At 60.7% G+C, this 23,358-nt stretch overlaps 3 protein-coding genes across 39 annotated transcripts in view; 2 read left to right on the top strand and 1 right to left on the bottom strand.

Annotated features, from left to right (window-relative positions):
* Positions 1 to 1,368, top strand: part of SPI1 (Spi-1 proto-oncogene) — a 31,597-nt gene extending 30,229 nt beyond the window's left edge. For all 3 annotated transcript variants that reach the window (XM_088843308.1, XM_055424069.2, XM_055424070.2), the window contains exon 5: positions 348 to 1,368. In XM_088843308.1, coding sequence (XP_088699434.1) covers positions 348 to 667 — 320 coding nt within the window. In that variant the 3' untranslated portion in view covers positions 668 to 1,368. The remainder of the gene's footprint in view (positions 1 to 347) is intronic.
* Positions 1,369 to 2,875: 1,507 nt separating this feature from the next.
* MYBPC3 (myosin binding protein C3) lies at positions 2,876 to 20,675 on the top strand. 3 transcript variants are annotated; one of them, XM_055424065.2, is made up of 33 exons: positions 2,876 to 2,934; positions 4,021 to 4,287; positions 4,856 to 4,969; positions 5,048 to 5,140; positions 5,231 to 5,379; positions 6,494 to 6,611; positions 7,116 to 7,164; positions 7,404 to 7,433; positions 7,608 to 7,661; positions 9,192 to 9,209; positions 9,483 to 9,637; positions 10,655 to 10,787; positions 11,144 to 11,268; positions 11,344 to 11,449; positions 11,543 to 11,709; positions 12,057 to 12,222; positions 13,164 to 13,270; positions 13,354 to 13,383; positions 14,271 to 14,410; positions 14,611 to 14,691; positions 15,304 to 15,463; positions 15,769 to 15,873; positions 15,969 to 16,157; positions 17,192 to 17,329; positions 17,475 to 17,642; positions 18,241 to 18,329; positions 18,434 to 18,629; positions 18,854 to 18,993; positions 19,163 to 19,322; positions 19,419 to 19,555; positions 19,823 to 20,009; positions 20,244 to 20,281; positions 20,390 to 20,499. In XM_055424065.2, exons 1-32 carry the CDS (start codon positions 2,910 to 2,912, stop codon positions 20,252 to 20,254), a joined length of 3,807 nt encoding a protein of 1,268 aa, XP_055280040.2. In that variant the 5' UTR covers positions 2,876 to 2,909; the 3' UTR covers positions 20,255 to 20,281; positions 20,390 to 20,499. The 3 variants fall into 3 exon arrangements, with proteins under 3 accessions (XP_055280040.2, XP_088699425.1, XP_088699426.1); XM_088843299.1 differs by lacking the exon at positions 20,244 to 20,281 and having other exon boundaries at positions 20,390 to 20,675; XM_088843300.1 differs by lacking the exons at positions 2,876 to 2,934; positions 4,021 to 4,287; positions 4,856 to 4,969; positions 5,048 to 5,140; positions 20,244 to 20,281 and having other exon boundaries at positions 5,236 to 5,379; positions 7,526 to 7,661; positions 20,390 to 20,675.
* Positions 20,676 to 21,600: 925 nt separating this feature from the next.
* The window catches only part of MADD (MAP kinase activating death domain), a 39,058-nt gene continuing 37,300 nt past the window's right edge, over positions 21,601 to 23,358 (bottom strand). For 32 of the 33 annotated variants that reach the window (XM_055423989.2, XM_055423994.2, XM_055424018.2 and 29 more), the window contains 2 exons: positions 22,770 to 22,816; positions 21,601 to 22,471 (listed from right to left, as the gene is read on the bottom strand). In XM_055423989.2, coding sequence (XP_055279964.2) covers positions 22,367 to 22,471; positions 22,770 to 22,816 — 152 coding nt within the window. In that variant the 3' untranslated portion in view covers positions 21,601 to 22,366. The remainder of the gene's footprint in view (positions 22,472 to 22,769; positions 22,817 to 23,358) is intronic. The other variant, XR_016039012.1, reaches the window with a different exon arrangement.

Genomic DNA, 23,358 nt, shown 5'->3' with positions numbered 1-23,358 from the left:
GGGACCCAGCCCTGACCCAGCCTGGGGCCAGCCCTGACCCTGGCTTCCCTTGTGCCCCATCCCCACCCCGATCAAGGCCCACGCACGCGGCAGCCTGGCCACAGAGCAGAGTGCTTGGGTATGGGTGTGTGTTTGCCAACACGTGTCTCCGCGTGTGTTCCGTGGGGGGGGTGTGGGCCTCTGTCCCCGCGTTGGGGTCTGAGCACGTGCGCTGTGGGTGTGCACATGCGCCGCGCTGGCTGTAGCCCCGCCCCTGCGACCACCCCACCGAGAAGGAGGGGGCGGTCCCACGTCCCCGGGAGGCGGGCTGGGTCCCCGCCGAGGGCGCTGACCGTCTCCGGCCGCAGGCAGCAAGAAGAAGATCCGCCTGTACCAGTTCCTGCTGGACCTGCTGCGCAGCGGCGACATGAAGGACAGCATCTGGTGGGTGGACAAGGACAAGGGCACGTTCCAGTTCTCGTCCAAGCACAAGGAGGCGCTGGCACACCGCTGGGGCATCCAGAAGGGCAACCGCAAGAAGATGACCTACCAGAAGATGGCCCGAGCGCTGCGCAACTACGGCAAGACGGGCGAGGTCAAGAAGGTCAAGAAGAAGCTCACCTACCAGTTCAGCGGGGAGGTGCTGGGCCGCGGGGGCCTGGCCGAGCGGCGCCACCCGCCCCACTGAGCCCAGGCGTGAGCCCCCCCGGGCCCGCCAGGCCGCCCCGTTGGCCATAGCATTAACCCCTTCGCCCGGGAGGCCGGACACAGGAGGGAAGCTCCCAGGGCCCCGGGGCAGGACTGTGGCGGGCCAGGCCTCGCCTCCGTGCCCACCTGCTCCTCCTCCAAGCCCCCTGCCCGCCCCATACCCCCTGCTTCGCCTCCCACCAGGGCGCTGGCCCCGGTTCCAGAAGGCCATCTGGGCGTCTGGCCCCAGCGAAGGGTCAGCTTGCTTAGTACCAGGCACACGGCCTTGGGAGTTGGAAGCCATCATTATTTGTGTATATTGAACCCTTTTTTTTTCAGTGGCCCTCTCTCCCCACACCTCTCCCCCCGTCAGCATTCTCAAGAAACCCATTTACCTAAAGTTATTCTCAGTCAGTTCTCTTCAGCACGGAGACCCCGTTTTTAAAATCTTTTGTGCACCTTGTCTGACGCACCCCACCCCCGACATCTGATCTGCCTTCTCCTTTGTGCATTGTGCGTTTACTAAGGATCCTTGCCAATGCTGGACGCTGCAGACCTCAGGACGGTTGACACTTTGTCCAGTTGTCCAGTTTGTTCAGACAGTTACCACTGCCTGACTAGCAGTCACCATCCATGAAAGGAATGAATTCTCAGTTGTTCTTAGAGGAATAAATCATTAAAAAGCTCTCTGTACCTGATAAATGGCTGTTTTTCTTTAATGCTTCAGTGCTTAAACTCATTGAGCCCAATGATGATGATGATGATAATAATAAGGGCAATGACACTGGATATTCTAGCCATTTAATGCATATTAACCTTGAGAAGTAGCATCTAACGCCCCATTTTATAGACTGGGAAACTGAAGCTCATAGAAGTCAACTCATTAATCCAAGGTTACACATGTAGTGAAGGGCTGCCATGGCCGTGTGAGGTGGGAAGCTTCATGTGTCTGGAAGGGGGAAAAGTGCAGCTTGATCAGGAGCAAGAATGAAGCCCCAGGGCTCCCGGGAGCAGCAGAGCAGCTCACGGAATCACTACTGGCAGGACCCTGACACAGGTGAACTCCTCCCATATACCCTGGCGTCTGGTCGTGCTGGCCTCTGGCCCACAACAGGGGAGAGACGGAAAAAGATGAGCCGTGAAACCTGTAAGGGTTTTGCTTCCAACAGTAGCAAGAAAAGGCGGCCAACAGCCTGGGAGTGAGGGAACTCTCCTCAGCAACCTGCACACCTCAGGGAATCCAGATTATGGGGCCGTTTGTGTTGGGGCAGACACCCTCTGGAGTGCCCTGAGCCCTCAGGCTGGGGAAACTCAACCATAACAGCCCTCCATGGATCTCTGAGCCTCGAGAGAGGGAGAGTGGAGTCCAGTCTCTTTGAATTTTTATGGATTAATTTGTTTTTTAAATATTTGGCTGTGTCATATGGCATGTGGAGTCTTGGTTCCCCCACCAGGGACTGAACCTGGCCCCCAGCAGTGGAAGCGCAGAGTCCTAACTACTGGACCACCAGGGAAGACCCAAAGTCCCGATTCCTTTTGAAAGACGGCCCAGGGACATGAGATGCAGTTTAAACATGGTTAAAATGGCAGAAGAGAATGGATTTATGTTGAAAGGGATGGCAAGTGTTGACCACACGGACAGTGCTTGTATGTAGAATTTCTCTCTCCTGACGATGGCGGGGGACAAATGACCTTCCCTGCTAGTGGGTCTTGCTCACAGTAGGTCACATGTGATTTGCTTCTTCCTGTGTAGCAGCTGATGTTCTTTGTGACTTTGGCGGGGTGGGGTGTGGAGGCAGTTGCGGGGGGCAGAAGGACACTGAGGAGGGAAGCCAGGACTCAGGGTCTGTGGACGTAACCGTCATCCGACACGGATGCATCTGACCCGACAGCTTCAGGGTTCTGGGCCCCGCACGCTCCCACCGCACAATTTGCCTGTCACAAGGACACACGGATGGGGATTGGGGTGCCCCTGTGTTCACTGAGGGTTGGGGAGCAGAATCTGTCCTGTGGGGTTGGTGGGGGAGGGGCCAGGGGCCAGCAGAGAAAGCCAGGGCCACACATTCTCCTGGAGAGCCCTTGATCTCGGGAATTTGTCTATATTTAGCAGGTGGCTGGGCAGGCTGCAGATAAGGAAGGTCTGGAGAGGGGGCGGCCCCTTATATAGTCGGGGACCGGATCCCTGCTCAGAGTCTCTTTGGGTGGCCTGTGCCTGCTCGGTTCCTGCTGTGACCTCTCTCAAGATGCCAGAGCCAGGGAAGAAGCCAGGTATCTCCAGGCCTGGGCTGGGGGCTGAGAGTGGGACAGGGAGGGCTGGGGACATCCTCGGTTAGGGGGTGGGCCCAGGAATGAGCTCCTGAGGGGGTTCCCAGGACAGGGGCTCTATCCTCCTGGGTTCTTTCTCGATTCTCAGTTTCTCCATCTCATCGTTCTGATGAGAGTGAGGGTAAACCAGGTTTGGGGCCCAGAGGGGGAGACAGCCAAGGCAGGAAGCTCCCAGGGCCATTGACCCCCTCTCAGGATGCTGGGGGACCCCTTCCCTGCCTGCATCCCCATCTTCTGCAGCAAGGTTGGGTCCTGGCTTGCCTTTTGGGGAAAGGCTGATGCAGGAGGCACCGCAGGCTCCAGACTTGAGCCAGTCTCCCTGAACGTTCTTGGACGGGCCCCTCCCCTCTCTGGGTCTCAGCCTTCCCAACTGTACAAAGAGGACTTCGGTGGGTTGCTTCCAGTTCTGAGAGTCTCTGCTTTACCAGCCTGCACCCCTGTGGCCCCCACACCAGGCATCGCCCCCACACTGAGGTGATGCAGGCCCTCTTCTCTGGGGAGAGGGTGGTCAAGAGGTCCCTGAGCCACCGTCAAGGGCAGAGAAAGTCACAGCCCGGAGTCCCTGCCCTGGCCTTCCAAGGTTGTCCAGGTCAGGGATCAGCTCCCCAGCCCCAGCCCTCTCCCAGGCCAGCTTTATCTCACTTGCTGATTCCCAGTCCCAGGCCCTTAGAGGACAAATTTAGCCACGTCCAAGTAGGCAGAGTGTTGGCCCCTTGCCAAGGGCCCCAGCTGGTGGGGGCTGGGCTTCCACAGGCACAGAGGGTGGGCTATTCAGGGACACACCTAGCAAAATTCCTCAGGCCTGGCTCTCCCTCTTCCTGGCTGTGTGATCTTGGGTAAGTCACTTAACCTCTCTGAGCCTCAGAGCCCTCCTCTGGGAATAATAACTGCACCTACCTCATAGAGCCATTGGGGCATTAAACGAGGTGAGCCATTAAAGTGCTCATCACCTTATTTAATAAGAGGGGATGTAGGAGTGGGGTGCAGGAGCAATCCAGGGGACCCCTGCAAACTCCATCGGCCCCTCAGTCTCCGCCTTCAGCAAGAAGCCACGGTCCGCAGAGGTGGCTGCCGGCAGCCCTGCCGTGTTCGAGGCCGAGACGGAGCGGGCAGGACTGAAGGTGCGCTGGCAGCGGGCAGGCAGTGACGTCAGCGCCAGTGACAAATACGGCCTGGCAACCGAGGGCACGCGGCACACGCTGACAGTGTGGGACGTGGGTCCCGCCGACCAGGGCTCCTACGCGGTCATCGCTGGCTCCTCTAAGGTCAAGTTTGACCTCAAGGTCGTAGATGCAGGTAAGCTCCTGGGCAGCCTTCCCTGAAGTTGGAGCAGCCCCGCCAGCTCTTTGTCAATCACAGCACGGGCGATGTCTTCTCATTTTCTTGCCTTGGCTCTGGGTGTGCCCTCGGCCTGCCGTGGCCTTTTCCCGTTTTCTGTAGCGAGACCTTTCTGAGTGTCCCCGCAAGGCTCCCTGGCCCATCTGGGCCGTTCTGGAGGTGGGGGAAGTTCAGAGATGAGTCAGACGTAACACTGACCTCCCGCTGGACACCCCCACATGGATGGGAACTTGGTGGGCTGGGTGTGCTGGCAGGGAAGCCCCGCAAACCTGTGGGTGTGTGCCGAGCCCCAGCCCAGTCTGACAGGCTGGACCAAGACCCGAGCCTGGAGAAGGAGAGGAGGGATGTTCAGGCCGACCCTCTGAGATGAGGGCACAGACAGCTGGTGAGGGCAGGGAGAAGGTGAAACGCAGGCTGAATGGACTTCCTTCAGAGGTGGGAAGGACCAGGGACAAGAGAACCGGGGCAGGGGGCTGGGGTCTCTGATTGGAAGCTGCTCCACAACCCCTGACCTGATCCCCTCCAGGGAAAGCGGAGCCTGTGTCAGCCCCCGTTCCCGCCCCCGCCGAGACCCCTGGAGGCCCAGGAGAGGCCCCGACCTTGGCCCCTGAGGTGGAAGGAGGCGTCCCCAGTCCCGAAGGTGAGAGGAGCGGGGCAGGGAGACCAGGTTGGTGGGTGGCGGTGTCCCAGGGTAGGACTCAAACGCCTCTGCCCACAGGGTCTGGCTCAGCGGCCCCCGAGGGCCCCAGGGCCCCTGACGATCCCATTGGCCTCTTTGTGACGAGGCCACAGGACGGCGAGGTGACCGTGGGTGAGTGTGGGGCTGCTGCCCCCAGGGGCGAGGTCGGGGACAGAGGCACAGGCCGTCCCCCAAGCCCAGACAGTCACCGCTCTCCTGCAGGTGGCAGCATCACCTTCTCAGCCCGCGTGGCCGGAGCCAGCCTCTTGAAACCGCCCGTGGTCAAGTGGTTCAAGGGCAAGTGGGTGGACTTGAGCAGCAAGGTGGGGCAGCATCTGCAGCTGCACGACACTTATGACCGGACCAGCAAGGTGGGCCCACAGCACAGAGCCACGGGGACGCACCGCGAGGGGACGCAGGGAGCCCCTGCAAGGCTAGGGGCACAGAGGCAGGGGCGCACTGTGAGGCCGGAACCACAGAGGGGGGTGCAGAGGAGGGGCGTGGAAAGACTGCAAAGCTGGCTGGGGGGTCAGCGGCACACAGCGAGCTTGCGGAGGCTCAGAGGAGGGTTACTGGGCGGGCATAGAAGGACATGGGGGCTCAGAGGCGTGAGAGTCTCACGTGCGTGCTCAGTCGTGTCCGACCTTTGCGACCCCACGGACTGTAGCCCGCCAGGTTCCTCTGTGCATGGGATTTCCCAGGAGTGGGTTGCCATTTCCTCCTCCAGGGGATCTTCTTGACCCGGGGGTCAAACCCATGTCTCCTGCACTGGCAGGTGGATTCTTTACCACTGAGCCACTAGGGAAGCTGTGATAGTCTCCAGGGGGCATAATAAAGCCTCGGGGGCACCAGTCAGTGAGGGTGCAAAGGCCCCACATGGAAGGCTAGCAGGGCTCATGGGGCCCTCCATGAGCAACCACAACAATTCTCTACACATAAGAGGAAACCAAAGCCTGAGCGGTCGATGTTGTTGGTCCCAGGTCACTCAGAGCCGGGCCTAGAACCTGTGCTTTGACTCCTAGTCTTTGCTCCTCCCACTCTTCCACAGTCCTGGCCCAGGCAAGGGGGCTTCTGGAAGGGTAGGGCGGACATGTTCAGTTGTGTGGGCAGTGCCCTGAACAAAAATGCCTTTGTTGGGGGGCTGAATGGCATGGCTCGCAGAATCCCTAATCGAGGATCCAACCTGGGCCCATTGCAGTGAAAGCATGGAGTCCTAACCTCTGGACTGCCAGGAAATTCCCCCAAAATGCCTCATCCTAAGCGAATGCCACTTGCCTTGTAGCCACCCTTGATTTCTATTTTATCACCACCCTGTGCCAGCAGACGGCAATGTGTCTTGAGAAGTGCCCTGTTTTTATGTATCCAAAACCGAATGGATTCATTTAAGCCCCGAGGGGTGAGAAGGTCCTCAGCCACCCACTCTCCTTTCGGGTGCAGGGCCTTGTCTCCTGGCCTCCAGCCTCCGCTGACACCTCACCTCCACAGGTCTACCAATTTGAGCTGCACATCATGGATGCCCAGGCCACCTTTGCCGGTGGCTACCGCTGTGAGGTGTCCACCAAGGACAAATTTGACAGCTGCAACTTCAACCTCACTGTCCACGGTGAGGGGCCCTGTGGCATCTGCTGGGTTCAGGCTCCCCATGGGTCCAGTCCCCACCCCCTCCTCCACTTCCCAGTACTAAGGGGGATGCTGAGGCCTGGTCATATGCCCGCTGATCACACGCACAGTGCTATTCACACAGAAGCGTGCAAGAAATACATTGGGGCTTCTAGGGCTGGGGTGGGGCTTGGACTCAGATCTCATCTGGGGTCTTTATCATCTTAATATCTGATGATTAGGCACTAGTGAAGAGGTGAATGGTGAGTTGAGAGATGGGAGGGAGATGAATCTGGAAGGTATTGGGGACCATAAACTGTGCCACATCCCTGGTTCCTCGACGCGGGCTGGGAAAGGCTCAGAAGGCAGGTTCCTGGGACAGATGCCCACTGTCAAGGGGTCATAGGTGGGCAGGCCTGTGACACCAGGAGATCCCAGGGCAGGGCTCCTGGGCAGTCCCCCTCTAAAACCTTCCCCCCTGACTCTCATCCCCCCTCTTTGAAACCAGAGGCCATTGGCCCTGGAGATGTGGACCTCCGATCAACTTTCCGCCGCACGTGAGTGGTCCTCCCTCCTTGGGGCCCGTGGGGGAGGCCAGTGCTGGGGTCTGTGGCCCCTTGGGGTCAGGGCCAGGGTGATGTGAGGGGCCAGGACTGGGGTTGATACGGGGGTCAGAGCAGAGGCGTAACATAGGGACCAGGGCTTGGGGTGATGTGAATGGCCAGACTGAAATGGATGGGTTTGGAAGAGAGTCAGCTCCTTGGGCAAGTGAAACATCTGAGTCTTGTGCCTGCAGGAGCCTGGCTGGAGGTGGTCGGCGCATCAGGTACCCCTTCCTATCCGCCTATCGACCCCAGGGGTCTGAGGCGGGCAGGGCGCACCCATTCAGTCACTGTCCCTTTCTTTCACTGCGCCCAGCCCCCACCCCACGCCCTGCTCCCAAACCCCTTCTACTAAGAGTTGGCTCTCTTGTGGCTTTCCCCGGGCTTCCTCTCCGTAGCGACAGCCATGAAGACGCTGGAACTCTGGACTTCAGCTCGCTGCTGAGGAAGAGGTAAGCCCCAGGGTAGCAGCTCCCAGAACATGTGGCTCCCCAATTCTGGCCCTGTGGTTTTCCATCTGTGTGACCCCGAGCAGGTCATGAATGTCTCTGAGCTGGTTTCCTTGCCTGTCAGACGGGACAGTCCAGGTGCTGGGAAGAGTCAGAGGGCTTAGCGGAGGTTACATCCCATGAACTAACATCCTCACGCTGTTCCCATGACCAGCCTACACTTGAGTCTGTAGGCTTTGGAGACCCAGAAGCTGGGAGAGAGCTCCAAAGCCTCAGGAATTGCCCACCTAGCCCCACCCAGGGCAACCGACTAGTGTCCTCCGTGTCCTGCCCCTCTCTCTCTTGCACCCTGTATCACGGCCAGTGCTGTTCCAGCCCAGAGAATGAGCATTGGGGTCAAGTGCTTTGGGGGCAGCAGGGCCACCCCCCCCCCCAGGGCAGATGACAGATGACAAGGCTGGGGATCAGACTGACCTGGGTGAAGATCTGGATGAGGATCTGGGCGAGGATCTCCACTGACTGGGGAGAGTCTCTGAGCCTCCGGCTCTCCTGACACTCACCTATCAGAGCTCAGGAGGAATAAAAGCCATGGGTGCTCTGTAAACGGAAAGGTGTGAGTGCAGGGAGGAAAGTGTAGGTGAGGCCCCCTGTGCTGTGGTTCACGGAGGGATGACCCGCGCCTTTGTTACTGAGTCCACACTTTGTACTGCGTGCTGCATGACAGGCCAGTAAATCGAAGGACAACTTGTTGGGGGCAAGGAATAGTGACTTTATTCAGAAAACCAGCAAACCCAGAGGATGGTGGACTAATGTCCCAGAGAACCACCTTCAGTTCAGTTCAGTTCAGTCGCTCAGTCGTGTCCGACTCTTTGCAACCCCATGAATCACAGCACACCAGGCCTGCCTGTCCATCACCAACTCCCGGAGTTCACCCAAACCCATGTCCATCGAGTCGGTGATGCCATCCAGCCATCTCATTCTCTGTTGTCCCCTTCTCCTCCTGCCCCCAATCCCTCCCAGCATCAGAGTCTTTTCCAGTGAGTCAACCCTTCACATGAGGTGGCCAAAGTATTGGAGTTTCAGCTTTAGCATCAGTCCTTCCACCTTACCCCAGTTAGAATTCTGGTCTCTTCTACTGAAAGGGGGAGGGGGTGTGGCTGGTTATCACAGACTTCTTAGTAGAATGCTTTGTTCTTGCAGCCCTCCAGATAGATTCGGGTCACAAGGTTCTTGTAAACTTCCCACAAGATAATTGTTATTTTTTGTAACTTTTTATCTCTATACAAATGAAAAGTGTTCTATACCTTTAAAGGTCCAGCCAGGGAGACACAGCCTTGAGAATGGACCGTCATATACTTTATAGTTCAGGGTATAGACAACATGGTTTTACAAGGGTGCAGAGCCAGCTTGACGAAGCACAGGTAACAGAGCACAAGGGTTCGTGCTAAAGGCATGGACTCAATATGGAGTCACCTTTGTTCTTCTCTGTTCCTCTCTAATGTGTACACTACCTTTCTTTCCTGCCTGGAGCAGCAGTTTACGGACCCCGAGGTGAGTGTCCCAGGAAGCTCCCCACCGCCTACCACCCGCTGCCCTTATCATCCCCACTTCAGCCAGGAGCCCCTCCCAGTCCCCCACACTGAGCGCCTAAGGCCTCATGATCCCCAGAACTGGGCCAGGATCCACTCCAGTTCAAGCTGCCCCACCAGAAAGGAAGGGTCAGAGGGGCAGGGGCAGCTCCCGCTTGCGGAGGGGAGGGGAGGGGAGCGGACAGCAACTCTGTCCTGGCCACGGGGGCCCTGAGGCCTCGCCACGTGGACGCAGGCTGGAGGCCCCCGCCGAGGAGGACGTGTGGGAGATCCTGCGGCAGGCGCCCCCGTCGGAGTACGAGCGCATCGCCTTCCAGCACGGAGTCACCGACCTGCGGGGCATGCTCAAGAGGCTCAAGGGCATAAAGCGGGACGAGAAGAAAAGCACGGGTGAGCTTCCGGCGCAGAGAGAGGCGAGGCGAGGGCTGGCAGAGCGCCTGCAGGCGCGCGCGCACGTGCACGCACAGGGGCGCGCAGACGCAGGCACGTGCACGCACAGGGGCGCGCAGACGCAGGCACGTGCACGCACAGGGGCGCGCAGACGCAGGCACGTGCACGCACAGGGGCGCGCAGACGCAGGCACGTGCACGCACAGGGGCGCGCAGACGCAGGCACGTGCACGCACAGGGGCGCGCAGACGCGCTTCTGGGAAAGAGAGCAGCGTCCAGCTTGACTCAGAGCCACCCGGGAAGGCACCATTTGGGTGAACGTCCTCTTCTGTGGGGGGAAAAAGCCGGGGTGCCGGGTTGGCATCTGGTTACACAGAAAAATAAAAGGTTAAAGTTAGCCCAGAGACGCTACCGGAAGAGGACGGAGCCCAGGCCCAGCCCTCCTCTCCACAAAGCCACCCGCCCTTGGGGGAAAAAGTAGCCTGCTTGATTCTCCCCATACTCCCCAGAAGGGGAAGAAGCCAGTTTAGCCCAGAGGACAGCCCCCGCCAATCCTGGAAGTAAATACTCTGGTTAAGCCCCCTCACAGGCAAACAGAACAGGTGGGTGCAGGTGAGTGCCCCGGGCCCCCACCCCAGGTGGGTCAGAGGCGAGGGCTCGGGCCAGCCCTTCCCCATCATGGGCTTGATGTGGAGGCCCTGGCAACCGAGTTGAGACAGCAGAGGCACCTAGAAGGAGGGCATGAACCTGGGGGTTGCCGCAAAAAGAGACTGGAGAGGAAGAGAAGGCCCATTTGTCCCATCACCCATTCTCCTGCCAAGCTCCTGCCTTTCTGGAAGCCCCGAACCCTAGCTCTGAGCTGAGCAGGTGAAGTGGACCCCAAGGAGGGAAGACAGAGAGACAAGGCGCTGACAGAGATAAGGAGACAGAGGCACAGCAGAGGCACAGAGAGACGTGGGTAGGCAGGACCTTGTCCCCTGGCCGGGGCCAGCAGGGGGCTGAGGGTGGGGGTGCTCAGCCTTTCAGAAGAAGCTGCAGCCCGCTTACCAGGTGAACAAGGGCCACAAGATCCGGCTGGCGGTGGAGCTGGCCGACCCTGACGCCGAGGTCAAGTGGCTTAAGAACGGACAGGAGATTCAGATGAGCGGCAGGTGAGGGCGGGAGCGGGGCCTGGGGCTGCTGGGGCTGGGGCGGGCTGCTCCCCAACCCTGCTGTCCCTGCCGCTCTCTCCACCCCTGCCCTCTGGCCAGCTCTCACCCCCTATCCCTGTCTCTCCCCATTTCTGTGGGTTCTCACTCCCGTCTCTGTTTCTTCCCGGCTCTTTCACTGCTCATTTTCTCTCGATGTTGCTCCTCCCTTCGGGAATGCTCCACGGGCCTCTTCTGCTCCGCAGCAAGTAAGGTTCCTTGGGGTGGGGGCACAGGCGTCCCGATGGGGGTTTGAGGGGTCACCCAGGGCCCAGGAGGGGAGTCCACGGATCTCCTGCCTACACCCCGGCCTTACCCAGGTACATCTTCGAGTCCATTGGCACCAAGCGCACACTGACCATTAGCCAGTGCTCGCTGGCAGACGACGCAGCCTACCAGTGTGTGGTGGGCGATGAGAAGTGCAGCACTGAGCTCTTCGTCAAAGGTGAGCCCAGGGCCCTGAGACCCTGAGAGGGGACCCACAGAGCGGCCTGCCCACCTCGCTCCCTCTGCTGGACAGAGCCCCCCGTGCTGATCACGCGGCCACTGGAGGACCAGCTGGTGATGGTGGGGCAGCGCGTGGAGTTTGAGTGTGAAGTGTCTGAGGAGGGGGCGCAGGTCAAATGGTGAGTGCCAAGGCGGGGGGTCATGCGGCAGGGTCGGGGTCCTGGGGCGTCCCCAGAGGGGGCCCTGGCACTTGCTGCTCACCCTCTGTCCAGGCTGAAGGACGGGGTGGAGCTGACCCGGGAGGAGACCTTTAAATACCGGTTCAAGAAGGATGGTCAGAAACACCACCTGATCATCAACGAGGCGACGTTGGAGGATGCTGGGCACTATGCGCTGCGCACCAGTGGGGGCCAGGCTCTGGCTGAACTCATCGTGCAGGGTGAGGCCCAGGGGGCCCCCTGAGCCCCGTAGCCACAGACGGGAATTGAGCAAAGCTAGCATCGAGGCTAGCATGGTCCTGGACGTGTCACTTTAATACCTGAAACCTCACCTTTCTCATCCATAAAATGGGGATGCTGGGGTGGCCATCTGGAGAGTGTTGGGAGGCTCAGATGGGCCTGGTTAGCGTCACCCACCCTGGCGCACTTAGGTTCCTTGTGTACACAGCACAGTCACAGGCACACAGGCATTGCACTCATGCATGCACGCATGTGTTTTCACAAGCCCATGAGATCTCTGCACCCACACACACCCTCCCCAGCTCACTGGCTCTGCCCTGCCCCCCAGAGAAGAAGCTGGAGGTGTACCAGAGCATCGCAGACTTGACGGTGGGCTCAAAGGACCAGGCTGTGTTCAAGTGTGAGGTGTCAGATGAGAACGTGCGGGGCGTATGGCTGAAGAACGGAAAGGAGCTGGTGCCTGACAGCCGCATAAAGGTGTCCCACATCGGGCGGTGAGTGTGCAGGGTGTGCCAGGGACAGACTCTGCGAGAGACAGCAAGAAACAGAGACTGAGACGGGAGGGGCAGATGCGCAGAAAAACAGGCTGAAGCAAAGCATAAGAGACGCACCGAAAGCGGCGCTCAGCACCCAGGGTGAGCTGGAGACGAAGAGACTCAGAGGCGGGAGGGGGTGAACAGGAAGGCACAGGCACGGTCAGGACAGAGACACAGGAAAAGGCGCTCACTGAAGTGTGGAGAGGCAGAGGCACACGGGGAAGGAGGGTCCGTCAGAGACAGAGATGAAGCAGAGAGACAGGCTGGGACCGCCAGCCTCCCCCGCCTGTGACCACGGCAGGGCAGGGCGCCACGGGGCACGGCTCTGGCCAGGGGCCCTTACTGTCTCCCCCTCTCTTACTCATACCCTGAGTATCTGGGCCAGCCCGTGCTGGGCCCAAGGTCACAGAGATTAACGTGACAAGCCCCTGCCCAGTCTCCAAGGGCCCAGCCAAGGAGACATGTCTACACTGCTACCTCTGAAAGCAGGCAAGGGAGCGGAAAAATTCAAAAGCAGAGAAAGACAGCACTCAGAAATATTTTTTGGCTGTTCTGGGTCCTCGCTGCTGTGCACCGGCTTTCTCAAGCTGTGGCAAGCGGGAGCTCCCCTTCAGTTGCAGCGCTCGGGCTTCTCATCGCGGTGGTTTTTCTCTAGGTGCCACTGCTTTAGTTGCCTCTCAGCATGTGAGATCTATCTTCCTGGACAAGGGATCGAACCCCTGTCCCCTGCGTTGGCAGGTGAATTCCTAACCACTGGATCACCAGGAAATCCAAGAAAACATTCTGCACACCATTGAGCCAGGGCAGGGCGAGGGCTCCCTGGAGCCCTCGCTGGGGTGTCTGGTGAGGCAAGGGGTGCGTGGCCCGGCAGGGTCCGTTGAGCCGCCACTGCCCTGTAGGGTCCACAAGCTGACCATTGATGACGTCACGCCTGCAGACGAGGCGGACTACAGCTTTGTGCCGGAAGGCTTCGCCTGTAACCTGTCTGCCAAGCTCCACTTCATGGGTGAGCAGACGCTGGGGGGCAGAGGGGCCCCTGCCGCTGCCCCAGCCTGCACGCGGTGCCATTTGCTCTTCTGTCTCTTGCAGAGGTCAAGATCGACTTCGTGCCCAGGCAGGGTGAGTCTTGGGCCCCGGCATGCTGCCTCCCCCACCCCACCAGGGTCTCCTCTCCACTCATAGAAGCAAGGAGCTGGGAGTTGGGACCTGGCTCGGCCTGAGGCCCAGCCTCAGCTCTGCCACTCTGACCACAGGCCAGCTGCGGTCTATCTCAGCCTCCGTTTCCTCACCTCTAAAACGGGGACTCCGAAGTGGCTCCCCGATGGGGTGATAGGAACGACGACCTAAGGTGGTATGTGTGAGCTTGCAGAGGACATCACGGTTGTGGGGTTTTATTGTTAAATCATTTTTGTTTTTAGAAATACCTCTCCTGCTTTTAGATTAAACTGTAATCAGGCATTTTAGGATTTTAACTTCAGGAGACTCGTCCAGGCTGAGGCAAGCTCTAGGTCAGGGCTTTCCAAACAGGGTTCAGTAAGTTTGAGAAAGTCTGAACCATCCGTCTGTCCTACTGCTTGTTGATTCAGAAAGTGCATTGGCATGTCAAAGGCTCTGAAAAGTCCTACTTAACTTGGTTTAACCCAGGGTTTCTTGAATATTTTCCATGGAAATTTTTTTTTTCCAGGAAGACACTGGTGATCCCCCAAACACAATCTGAGAAATGCTATCCTAGGTGACCCAATGTTATGAACCTCCCTGGGAACTTCCTGGGGAGATGGCAGTGTTTTAGGTGTTGATCGGGCAGTGGTTACACAGGCGTATATGTTTGTCAGTACTTAAGCATTGTGCTCAAGTGTTGGCATTTGATTGTATGCAAACTGTACTTTGATAAAATAAATTCAGAAAATAAACCAACACCCAGGGGCATGTGCTGCTTCCAGTTTTCCCTTCTTTCAGAGGCCTGGGGTCCTTTACCTCTTTCTCTGACCTGTCTGTCTCCCTGCCAGAACCGCCCAAGATCCACCTGGACTGCCCAGGCCGCGTGCCGGACACCATCGTGGTGGTGGCAGGGAACAAGCTACGCCTGGACGTCCCTATCTCTGGGGACCCTGCTCCCACTGTGATTTGGCAGAAGACCATCACAAAGGTACTGTGCACACCTCTCCCCACATCCCTATCTGTAAAATGGGTGCATGGACGAGCATGCTCCCCAGCCCACCTGTGCCCGCCCTCCAGCTGGCCGAGAGGGTGGGCAGAGACGAGGACGGGGGCTTGGCAGGGTTTCCCTCCAGGCCGAACCAGACCTTCCTCCTCCTCCCCCCTCCTTCCTTCCTGTCCTGCTTCCAGGGGAATAAGGTCCCAGCAGGTCCAGCCCCTGATGCATCAGAGGAGTCAGGTGCCGGTGACGAGTGGGTGTTTGACAAGAAGGTGAGTGAGCAAGGCTGGAGGAGGCTCGTTTGCCTACAGTGAGTTTCTGTCCACGTGGTATCCGCCCTCAGGCGGGGTCTCTCGAGGTGCCCCATCTGGCCCTGTGTTCCTGTCCAGGCAGGGTCTCCACTGGGCCCTCAGGCCCTAGGCAGATGTGTTCACACCCTCCACACCCCAGGAAGTCCTCCGGACGTGGGGGCTCCCTGGCTCTTGTCTTCCCGAGCCTGCCTTGACTGTGCTCCTTCCCCGTGGGGGCGTGGGTCCCTGGCCCTGTTCAGTTGGAGTCGCAGCCGGGGCACTGCTCCTGGCTTTTCCTCCTCCTCCACGCACTGCTGAGGTCTTCTGAAATCCTCACAATAGTTGTGTGAGGACATTTAGGTCAGAAAGGGAAACTGAGGATGAAGAGGACAGGTGATTGCCTGAAGTTCCGTGACAAAGTGAGGGTCGTGCTCCGGGCAGGTGGTGGGAAAGGGTCTTGGATTAGACGCTCACACAGTGCAGTTTCCACTCAGGCTGCGTCTTCCCAGCAGACCCAGGCCTGAGCTCTGTGCCCACCTCAGGAACCCCTGGGGTCTGACTTGAGTGCTCCCCCAACTCCTCCTCCCCCGCCAGCTGCTGTGTGAGACAGAGGGCCGGGTCCGAGTGGAGACCACCAAGGACCGCAGCATCTTCACTGTCGAGGGGGCCGAGCAGGAGGACGAGGGCGTCTACGTGGTCACGGTGAAGAACCCCGTCGGGGAGGACCAAGTCAACCTCACGGTCAAGGTCATCGGTGAGGTGGGGGTCCAGGGGGGAGCATGGGGGGTCGGGGGGACCCGTCCGTTCAGTCCTTTAGTCTCAGCAGACATCACGGGCCCCTCTCAGATCTGTAGAGCGGGTTGGGACTTGGACCTGGGGGCACATGGGCGGTGGGGAGCCGTAGCCGGTCGATTGCAGGCTGGTGACCTGATGAGAACCGCATTCTGGAAAGATGGCGTTACGCTGTGGGGGCACAGGGGAGCCTGTTGGTTAGGGTCGTGAGGGGATGGACACCGTCGGCCCTGGCTGGGCCGGGCACATGAGGGTCCACTCCCCCAGATGTGCCGGATGCTCCCGCGGCCCCTGAGATCAGCAAGGTGGGCGAGGACTCGTGCATGGTGCGCTGGGAGCCCCCAGCCTACGACGGCGGGCAGCCAGTCCTGGGTGAGCCGAGGGCAGGGGACCGAGCTCCGGGCAGGGTGCGTGGGCCCGGGGGCTGAACTGCAGGCCAGACCAGCGCGTCTGCCTCCCCTCTCCAGGCTATATCCTGGAGCGCAAGAAGAAGAAGAGCTACCGGTGGATGCGGCTGAACTTTGACCTGCTGCGGGAGCTGAGCCATGAGGCGCGGCGCATGATCGAGGGCGTGATCTACGAGATGCGGGTCTATGCCGTCAACGCCGTGGGCATGTCCAGGCCCAGCCCCGCCTCCCAGCCCTTCATGCCCATTGGTGAGCCTGCAGGTGCCCCCGGCCACCCCGGCCAGGTCACGGTAACCACAGCTGCCCTGGGGGCTGCAGTGGCACCCCTCGCCTTCCTTCACTCCCGTCATCTCACAGGTGAAGAAGGGGAGGCTCTGAGAAGTAAAGGACTTGCTTGGGGAGCCCAGCTGGCAGGGGGTGGAGCTGAGACTCACCTCTCCAGCCTCACTTTTCCGCATCTATGAAGTGGGGGTAATGACAGTGGCTGCCTCACAAAACTGCTGTTAAGATGAAGTGAGAGCACGCAGGTGGAGCGTCTGGCAAAGATGTTTCTTTCCCCCTGTTCCCCACTTTCTGCAGCCGGGGTTTGTGAACCAGGGAAGGGGTGAGGGCAGTGGGGTGCTGAGGGGTGTCTGTCTGTGGAAAGGGCCCTGGACCAGGAACCAGGGATGGGGTTGCAGAGCCAGCGCCTTTGTCCCCAGGAGGAATATCTGGAGTCATGGTCTCCCCCGAGCCTCAGTTTCCACATCTGTACAATGGGGTTGAGAAGATAGAGCAGCCCCTGAGGGTGTGGCACTCTTGAGGACCCCTGTTGGTGTCAGGACCCATGAGACTAGGGGACAGGGTGGCTGGCCATAGTGGGGCAGACACAGGGAGGGGCATGGTTTGGTGAGATGGCAGGAAGAAGGTGCCCTGGGGAGAAGGGCTCAGGCCTCTCTTTAGGGACTGACTGCACTTTTCTCAGCTCACTTGTACAATGCCAGGAAACTTCCATGGTTTGGGCTAATTTTCCCTCAAATTACATGTATAGCATCTCCTGCACTGTCTGACCGAAGCGACTTCTCCTAAGCATGTTGGTGTTTTGGGTGTGTTTAGATCTTTCTTCTGTAATTGCTGGTGCTGTTTGGGTGTGTGTGTTTCTGGGTCTTTCTAGAGACATGTCTTTTAACGAAGCTGGGGATAGTGCTTGAAGGCCAGTGGAAGGGGGCGGATTTCCCTGGATCCTTCAACTGTGCTGACTGGTGCAGCCTCGCTCAGACCCCGTCTGCCTCCCCTCTGCCCAGGCCCGCCCAGCGAGCCCACCCACCTGGCGGTGGAGGATGTCTCCGACACCACCGTCTCCCTCAAGTGGAGGCCCCCCGAGCGCGTGGGAGCTGGAGGGCTGGACGGCTACAGCGTGGAGTACTGCCGGGAGGGCTCTGGTGAGGGCGCCGCCCGGCCCTGGCCCCCTGCCCCCAGGCCGGCCCCCCGGCCCCGGCTGGGCCCGTCAGCCCCCAGGGAGGTGGGCAGCAGGGTGCAGACCCTGCTGGCCTTGCCGCCTCACCGCAGCCTTTGCCCCGCCCGCAGGCTTGGCGTGGGTGTCTGCCCTGCCGGGGCTGATAGAGCGCACGTCGCTGCTGGTGAAGGACCTGCCCACGGGCGCCCGCATGCTCTTCCGTGTGCGGGCGCACAACATGGCGGGGTCTGGACCTCCCGTCACCACCAAGGAGCCTGTGACGGTGCAGGAGCTGCTGCGTGAGTGCCCCTCGGCCTGCAGCGAGGTGGGGGTGGTTGGGGAGAGCCTGCCGAGGGAGGAGAGCACTGGGCAGTGGCGGAGGGGCCAGCTCTCTTACCCCCGGGCTGCACGCACGGGCCTCCCACCTGGCTGCTCCCTGTCAGTCCCGGTTCAGACCAGGGAAGGCGGAGGTCGTTGCACTGTCACTCGAGCTGTTCTGTGCGTCTCTGAGCTCCTCCGTCAGGTTGGCGTTGTCCATGTGCTCAGGACAGCAGTGAGGTCCCTTGGGGTCAGGTTGGCCCCTGGGGGGATCCACTTTCCTTTAGTTTGTCACCAGCAAAGAGCGGATCATTGGGGGAACTGCTGCTCAGAGTGGATGCAGAGGCGAAGGCCTAGATTAGCATCTTGGCCTGTGATGGACTGGCTGTCGGACCTTAAATAAGCCCCTTACCTGCTCTGGTCCTTGCCTGTGTCGCAGCGTCAGGCTCAGCGGCGGCGGGAGCTCTGTGACCTTTGGGGCTGGGGCTGGGCAGCGGGAGGAGAGGGGGACCCAGCCGTGGCTCTCCAGCCTCGTCCCAGGCCCGTGGGCCCCGCCAAGCCACTCTCCTGTGCCCACAGAGCGGCCTCGGCTGCAGCTGCCCAGACATCTTCGCCAGACCATCCAGAAGAAGGTCGGGGAGCCTGTGAACCTCCTCATTCCGTTCCAGGTAGGGCTGGCCCCCATGCCGGCACACTTGTGCGTCCTCAGCAAGGCTGGGGCAGGGGCCAGGAGGGCGGGCCAGGCTCGCCACTGAGCTGTGCTCCCCAACAGGGCAAGCCCCGGCCTCAGGTAACCTGGACCAAGGAGGGGCAGCCGCTGGCAGGCGAGGAGGTGAGCATCCGCAACAGCCCCACAGACACCATCCTGTTCATCCGGGCTGCGCACCGCGCCCACTCGGGTACCTACCAGGTGACTCTGCGCGTGGAGAACATGGAGGACAAGGCCCAGCTGATGCTGCAGGTCGTTGGTGCGTGGCCCTGGGGCTTCTCTCCCAGCCCGAGTCCCTCCAGTCCCTGAACGGGGCTGCAGCTTGTCATCTTGCAGGCCTGCGCCCCCTCCTCTGGGAGGGCCAGAGCCCCTGCTGAGGATGGCGGGCCGGGTCCTGGCACAGGGGGGCCCCTGGAGCCTGGCATACCCTGCTTGTACTCAGTGTCAGAGGCATGGGCTTCCAACTGAGTCTGTCTCCTGCAGACAAGCCAAGTCCACCCCAGGATATCCAGGTCGCAGAGGCCTGGGGGTTCAATGTGGCTCTGGAGTGGAAGCCGCCCCAAGATGATGGGAACACAGAGCTCTTGGGGTACACGGTTCAGAAGGCCGACAAGAAAACCATGGTGAGCCTGCCCAGCTCCAGGCTGCCCGGGGCCCAGCTGCCCTTAGGGGGGCCCTCCTCTCTGCCCTGGTTCCATCCACAGTGAGGGTGCAGACGACAGGGGTGCCCGAGAGAGGCCCTGGCAGCGTGTAGGGCCCACCTCAAGGAACTCTCTCTTCCGTCCCCACCAGGAGTGGTTCACCGTCCTGGAGCATTACCGCCGTACCCACTGCGTCGTGTCGGAGCTCATCATTGGCAACGGCTACTACTTCCGGGTCTTCAGTCATAACACAGTGGGGCCCAGCGACAGAGCCGCCACCACCAAGGAGCCGGTCCTTATCCCCAGACCAGGTGCTGGGCCCTCACTCCCGCCTGTGGGGTGGGCGGGGCCGGGAGGCCAGCCTGGCTGGGTGCGGCCCTCTGGGTGCTGAGTGCTGACCCCCACAGGCATCACGTATGAGTCACCCAAGTACCAGGCCCTGGACTTCTCTGAGGCCCCCAGCTTCACCCGCCCGCTGGTGAACCGATCGGTCATTGCCGGCTATAACACCACCCTCTGCTGTGCCGTCCGGGGCAGCCCCAAGGTAGGGACCTGGGGGCGCTGGTCCAGGCCGACCCAGGAGAGCAGCCTGTGGGCCCCCACCTCGAGCAGTCCTCTTCCCGGGCTGCCCCTGCTTCCTCTCCACCCCTGGGGGTCAGGTCCCTCTGTGAACAGGGCGGAGACAGTCCCGCTGGCCCCGTTTGTCCTCGGCCTTGGCCACAGTCTGGGGCTCCAGTGGGCGCTCAGAGGAGAAACAGACGTTGGGTCTCCCTCAGCCTGAGAGAGCTCCCTCCCGCCATCCCATCTGCAGCCCAAGATTTCCTGGTTCAAGAATGGCCTGGACTTGGGCAAAGACGCCCGCTTCCGCATGTTCAGCAAGCAGGGAGTGTTGACCCTGGAGATCAGAAAGCCCTGTCCCTTTGATGGGGGCATTTATGTGTGCAGGGCCACCAACTTAGAAGGGGAGGCCCAGTGTGAGTGCCGCCTGGAAGTGCGAGGTGAGGAGCCACCGGGCTGAGGTCGGGTGCCCCCGGGAACGCTGGGCTTCTGCCCTGGCCCAAGCTGCTGGTCTGGCTGAGAGAGCAGCTGGCACGGCTGGGTGGTACTGGCCCCTGCACTTGGCTGCCAGAGCTGCTCCCTGAGCCTTCCTGAAGGCTGGAGGTGGGGTGGGGGCCATACGTGGGGCTGGGAGGAGCAGCACGGATTCGGCATGGCCGCCTCCTCTCCCGCAGTGCCTCAGTGACCGGGCTGGCTCCCTGTGGATGGCCAGGTATGTGCTCCAGGTCGCCCTTGGTCCAGGGGCAGCCACCAGGAAGTGGGGTGCAGGACGCTCTTAGGGTTTCAGGCCAGCTCACTCAGACAGGAACCTGTATTACAGGTGCAGCTGGAGCCGGCCTGTATGCCAGGAGCCTGGAAGGATGCTGGATAGGCCACCTTCCTGCTGCTGGATGTGTGTGCAAGTGTGTATACTGGAGTTGGGGGGGGAGCACCTGTATGGCAGCATAGTCACAAGTGGGCACATTCTGGCCTCAGAGCTCCATGCGGAAGCTCTCAGACCCTTGTGTGGGCTTTGGAAGTGATGGCTGGGGACAGGCCTTTCTGGCCTGCTGCATTTTCTCAGCGTGTAAGGGCAATAAAAGTTCAGTGCAGCCACTGAGAACTGACTTTTCCTGTCTAAGGTGCCTGTTTTCACAAGAAGCACAGGACAATTTATATCGAAAACAAACTGAAGGCAGGTATTCTTTCTCCTGGATGAATTAAATGGGACCAGGATAGGATCCTAAATGCACAAAACATTAATAGAAGGAATTTAGTCTCCCTGACCTTCAGTTGAGGAAACCCAGGAGCTGTGACAGTGTATCACTAGCAAAAGGGCCGGAAACCCCAAGCTTTGCCATTGTTGTCCTGGTGACCGTGCTCACGGTCGCCTGGTGAGGGGTAGTGACGGCCGTCTATATTTCTTTGCCCATAAGGCCTAGGGTGAAAGCGTCCAGCTGCTTTGGGGTCCCAGTGGGTAAAGAGCTTGCTGCCCACTCACAGCTATGTTGCATGGGGAGAGGGTCCTGTCTGGACAAGACGGGACCAGGAAGGTGTGTGGGGCCAGGGCCCTCCCCTGCTCCCCCACCCCACCCAGTGTCGGAAGCCTGTCACTGATTCGGGAGGAGGAAGCCAGCAGCTTTCAGAGGTGCTCTGATAAGAGTGGTTTTTCCATGATATAGAAAAGAAGTTCCATGAAGGCTGGTCTGAGTTGCTTCTGAGTCCTGCCCCGCCTCAGACACGCCTGGTCTCCAGGCCCTGGGGGAGGCCCAATCCTGACACCTCTCTGGGGAGCCGAGCCAGGCCTCGGTCTCTTTCCGGCCCTACTGAATCCCTGCTCCCTGTCAAAGCCCAGTTGGCCACTCCCCCTAGCGGCCTACTTGGGCCCACTTGAGCACAGCCACCCTGGGGGCGCCCCTTGGAGCGGGCGGCAGGGCAAGGTGGGGTGGGCACGGCCTCCCCTCCCTGACTGCCTGTGGCCGAGGGTGCCTTTGTGGAGTCCAGGGCTGGGCTGAGGGGCCTCACTGAACGCACAGCAGCCAGGAACCCGCGGGGAGTTCAGGACATTTATTTCACATTCACACCTCTGTACACCTTCTACAAATAGCGTGGAGCCGAAATATTTACAGTCCCCTGCTGCCCACTCCCAGGCTCGCCCCCTCACACACGAGTGGGGCCCGGACTGGCCTTTCCCCACCCCATCTGGCTCCGGGGGTCTCCTGCCGAGGTGGGCAGGCCACAGGGAACCCGCCGCTCAGTAACGAAAGAGGGTCAGCGCGGCCTACTGCGGGGGGAAGTTGTGGGAGCAGCCGCCAGGCAGGCCTGTGCCCACGGACAGCAGCTGCCGCCTGGGAACTGCCTGGGAAGCAGGGCAGGCCCCACTGGCTCTGCCACCCCTGACCTCTCCCATGCCCACCCACCCCTCGCCAGGGGCGGGGGACGACCCTGCCGGGCCACAGGGCGGAGAGGCCGGGTCTGGCCTGAAGAGCCACGATGTCACGGACAAGAACCACAGCAGATGTCTCAATGGCGCGCGGCAGGGGGCTGGCACTGCGTGTCCTCTCGCGTTCTCGGGAGCCACTGGCCCGACAGACGCACACACACTCTCGAGCCCTGAGGGGACAGCAGGCTGGTCTTCTGGGGGAGGTGAGGGAAAGGTGGGAGAGACTAGCTCAGCCCTGTGGGACAAGCTGAGACACACTGAGAGCCGTCTAAGCTGCAGCGAGAGGCCTGCAGAGGACACGCCGAGCCACCACTTGGCACTCTCGGCAGCATCGTGCCCGAGGCAGCAGCGAGAGGCAGCCTTCGGCCCTCCCCATCAGCTGGAGACCGGCCGGGGCGGGGTCCTGAGGTCCTCCTCACTGCTGCGGACCGCAGCCACGTACGAGAAGAGACACAACACAGAATAGCAGATCTCGTGGGCCTGGGGGAGAGAGAACCAGCGGGTCAGCGTCAGGGGACGCAGGCTCCGCCATCCTCACTCATGGACGGCTGCCAAGTGGGAGACTCCTGGCCTCCAGCTGAAGAGCCCCCGCGAGGCCAGAGCGGGCCGTAGGAGGGGAGGCGCTGCGCCTGTGCGGGGCCAAAGGCCCGCTCCACTCCAGTGGCACCTCTGGCCTCCACCACTGCCGTTGCCCCATGCCCTGCGAGGCCCACCCCCCCTGCCGGAGTCGCCCGGGAGCCCTCTGCAGACCGGCTTGCGGGGCTGGCGGCACACTCACCATCGGCGTCTTGTACTTGTGGCTCACCACTTCTTTAATTTCAGGAACTACAACCGGACGGGCAAGAGACAAAACAAGAGAGCTCAACACTCCATAGCAAGGACGCCACGCTCCCCCAGGCGGCGGCGCCCGGCACAGGGCCCCCTTCCCCTCCGGGCCTCACCCAGCCCCTGAGAGCGAGGGACCGGCCCAGACGCCCTGGGGTCCGCAGTGGCCCCTGGCTCCAGGGCTACGGCTCGACCCGTGGGGAACGCCCCAGCCCAGCGCAGGCTGGGCTCCGCCCTGCTGGCCACTCCAGTCCTGGCCCCAGAAGACCATGGTGGGCGCGCCCAGCATTCGGCCGGGAGAAGAGCAGTTTCCTAGCCTGTGCCTCGCCTTGCTGGGACCCCTGAGCGCTCATCCCACTGCCCAGCCCCACCCTCCAGTCAAGGCAGCAGATGCCCTGTGCAGCCCCGACACAGAGGCTCCTGAGGCGGGGTAAAGCGGGGGCGGGACACTAAACCCACCAGACTTGGGAGCTTCCTTCCCTGATGGCAGGAGAGGCCCAGGCCTGCCCGTGTGAGGGGGAGCGTCAGAGGGCCCTGGAGCA

This window comes from Moschus berezovskii, chromosome 14, assembly GCF_049115385.1.
Source record: "Moschus berezovskii isolate FMDL1 chromosome 14, NW_MosBer_1.0, whole genome shotgun sequence".
NCBI lineage: Eukaryota > Metazoa > Chordata > Mammalia > Artiodactyla > Moschidae > Moschus > Moschus berezovskii.
Note: the sequence above shows the minus strand (reverse complement) of the source record. Positions and strands in the feature narration are given on the sequence as shown.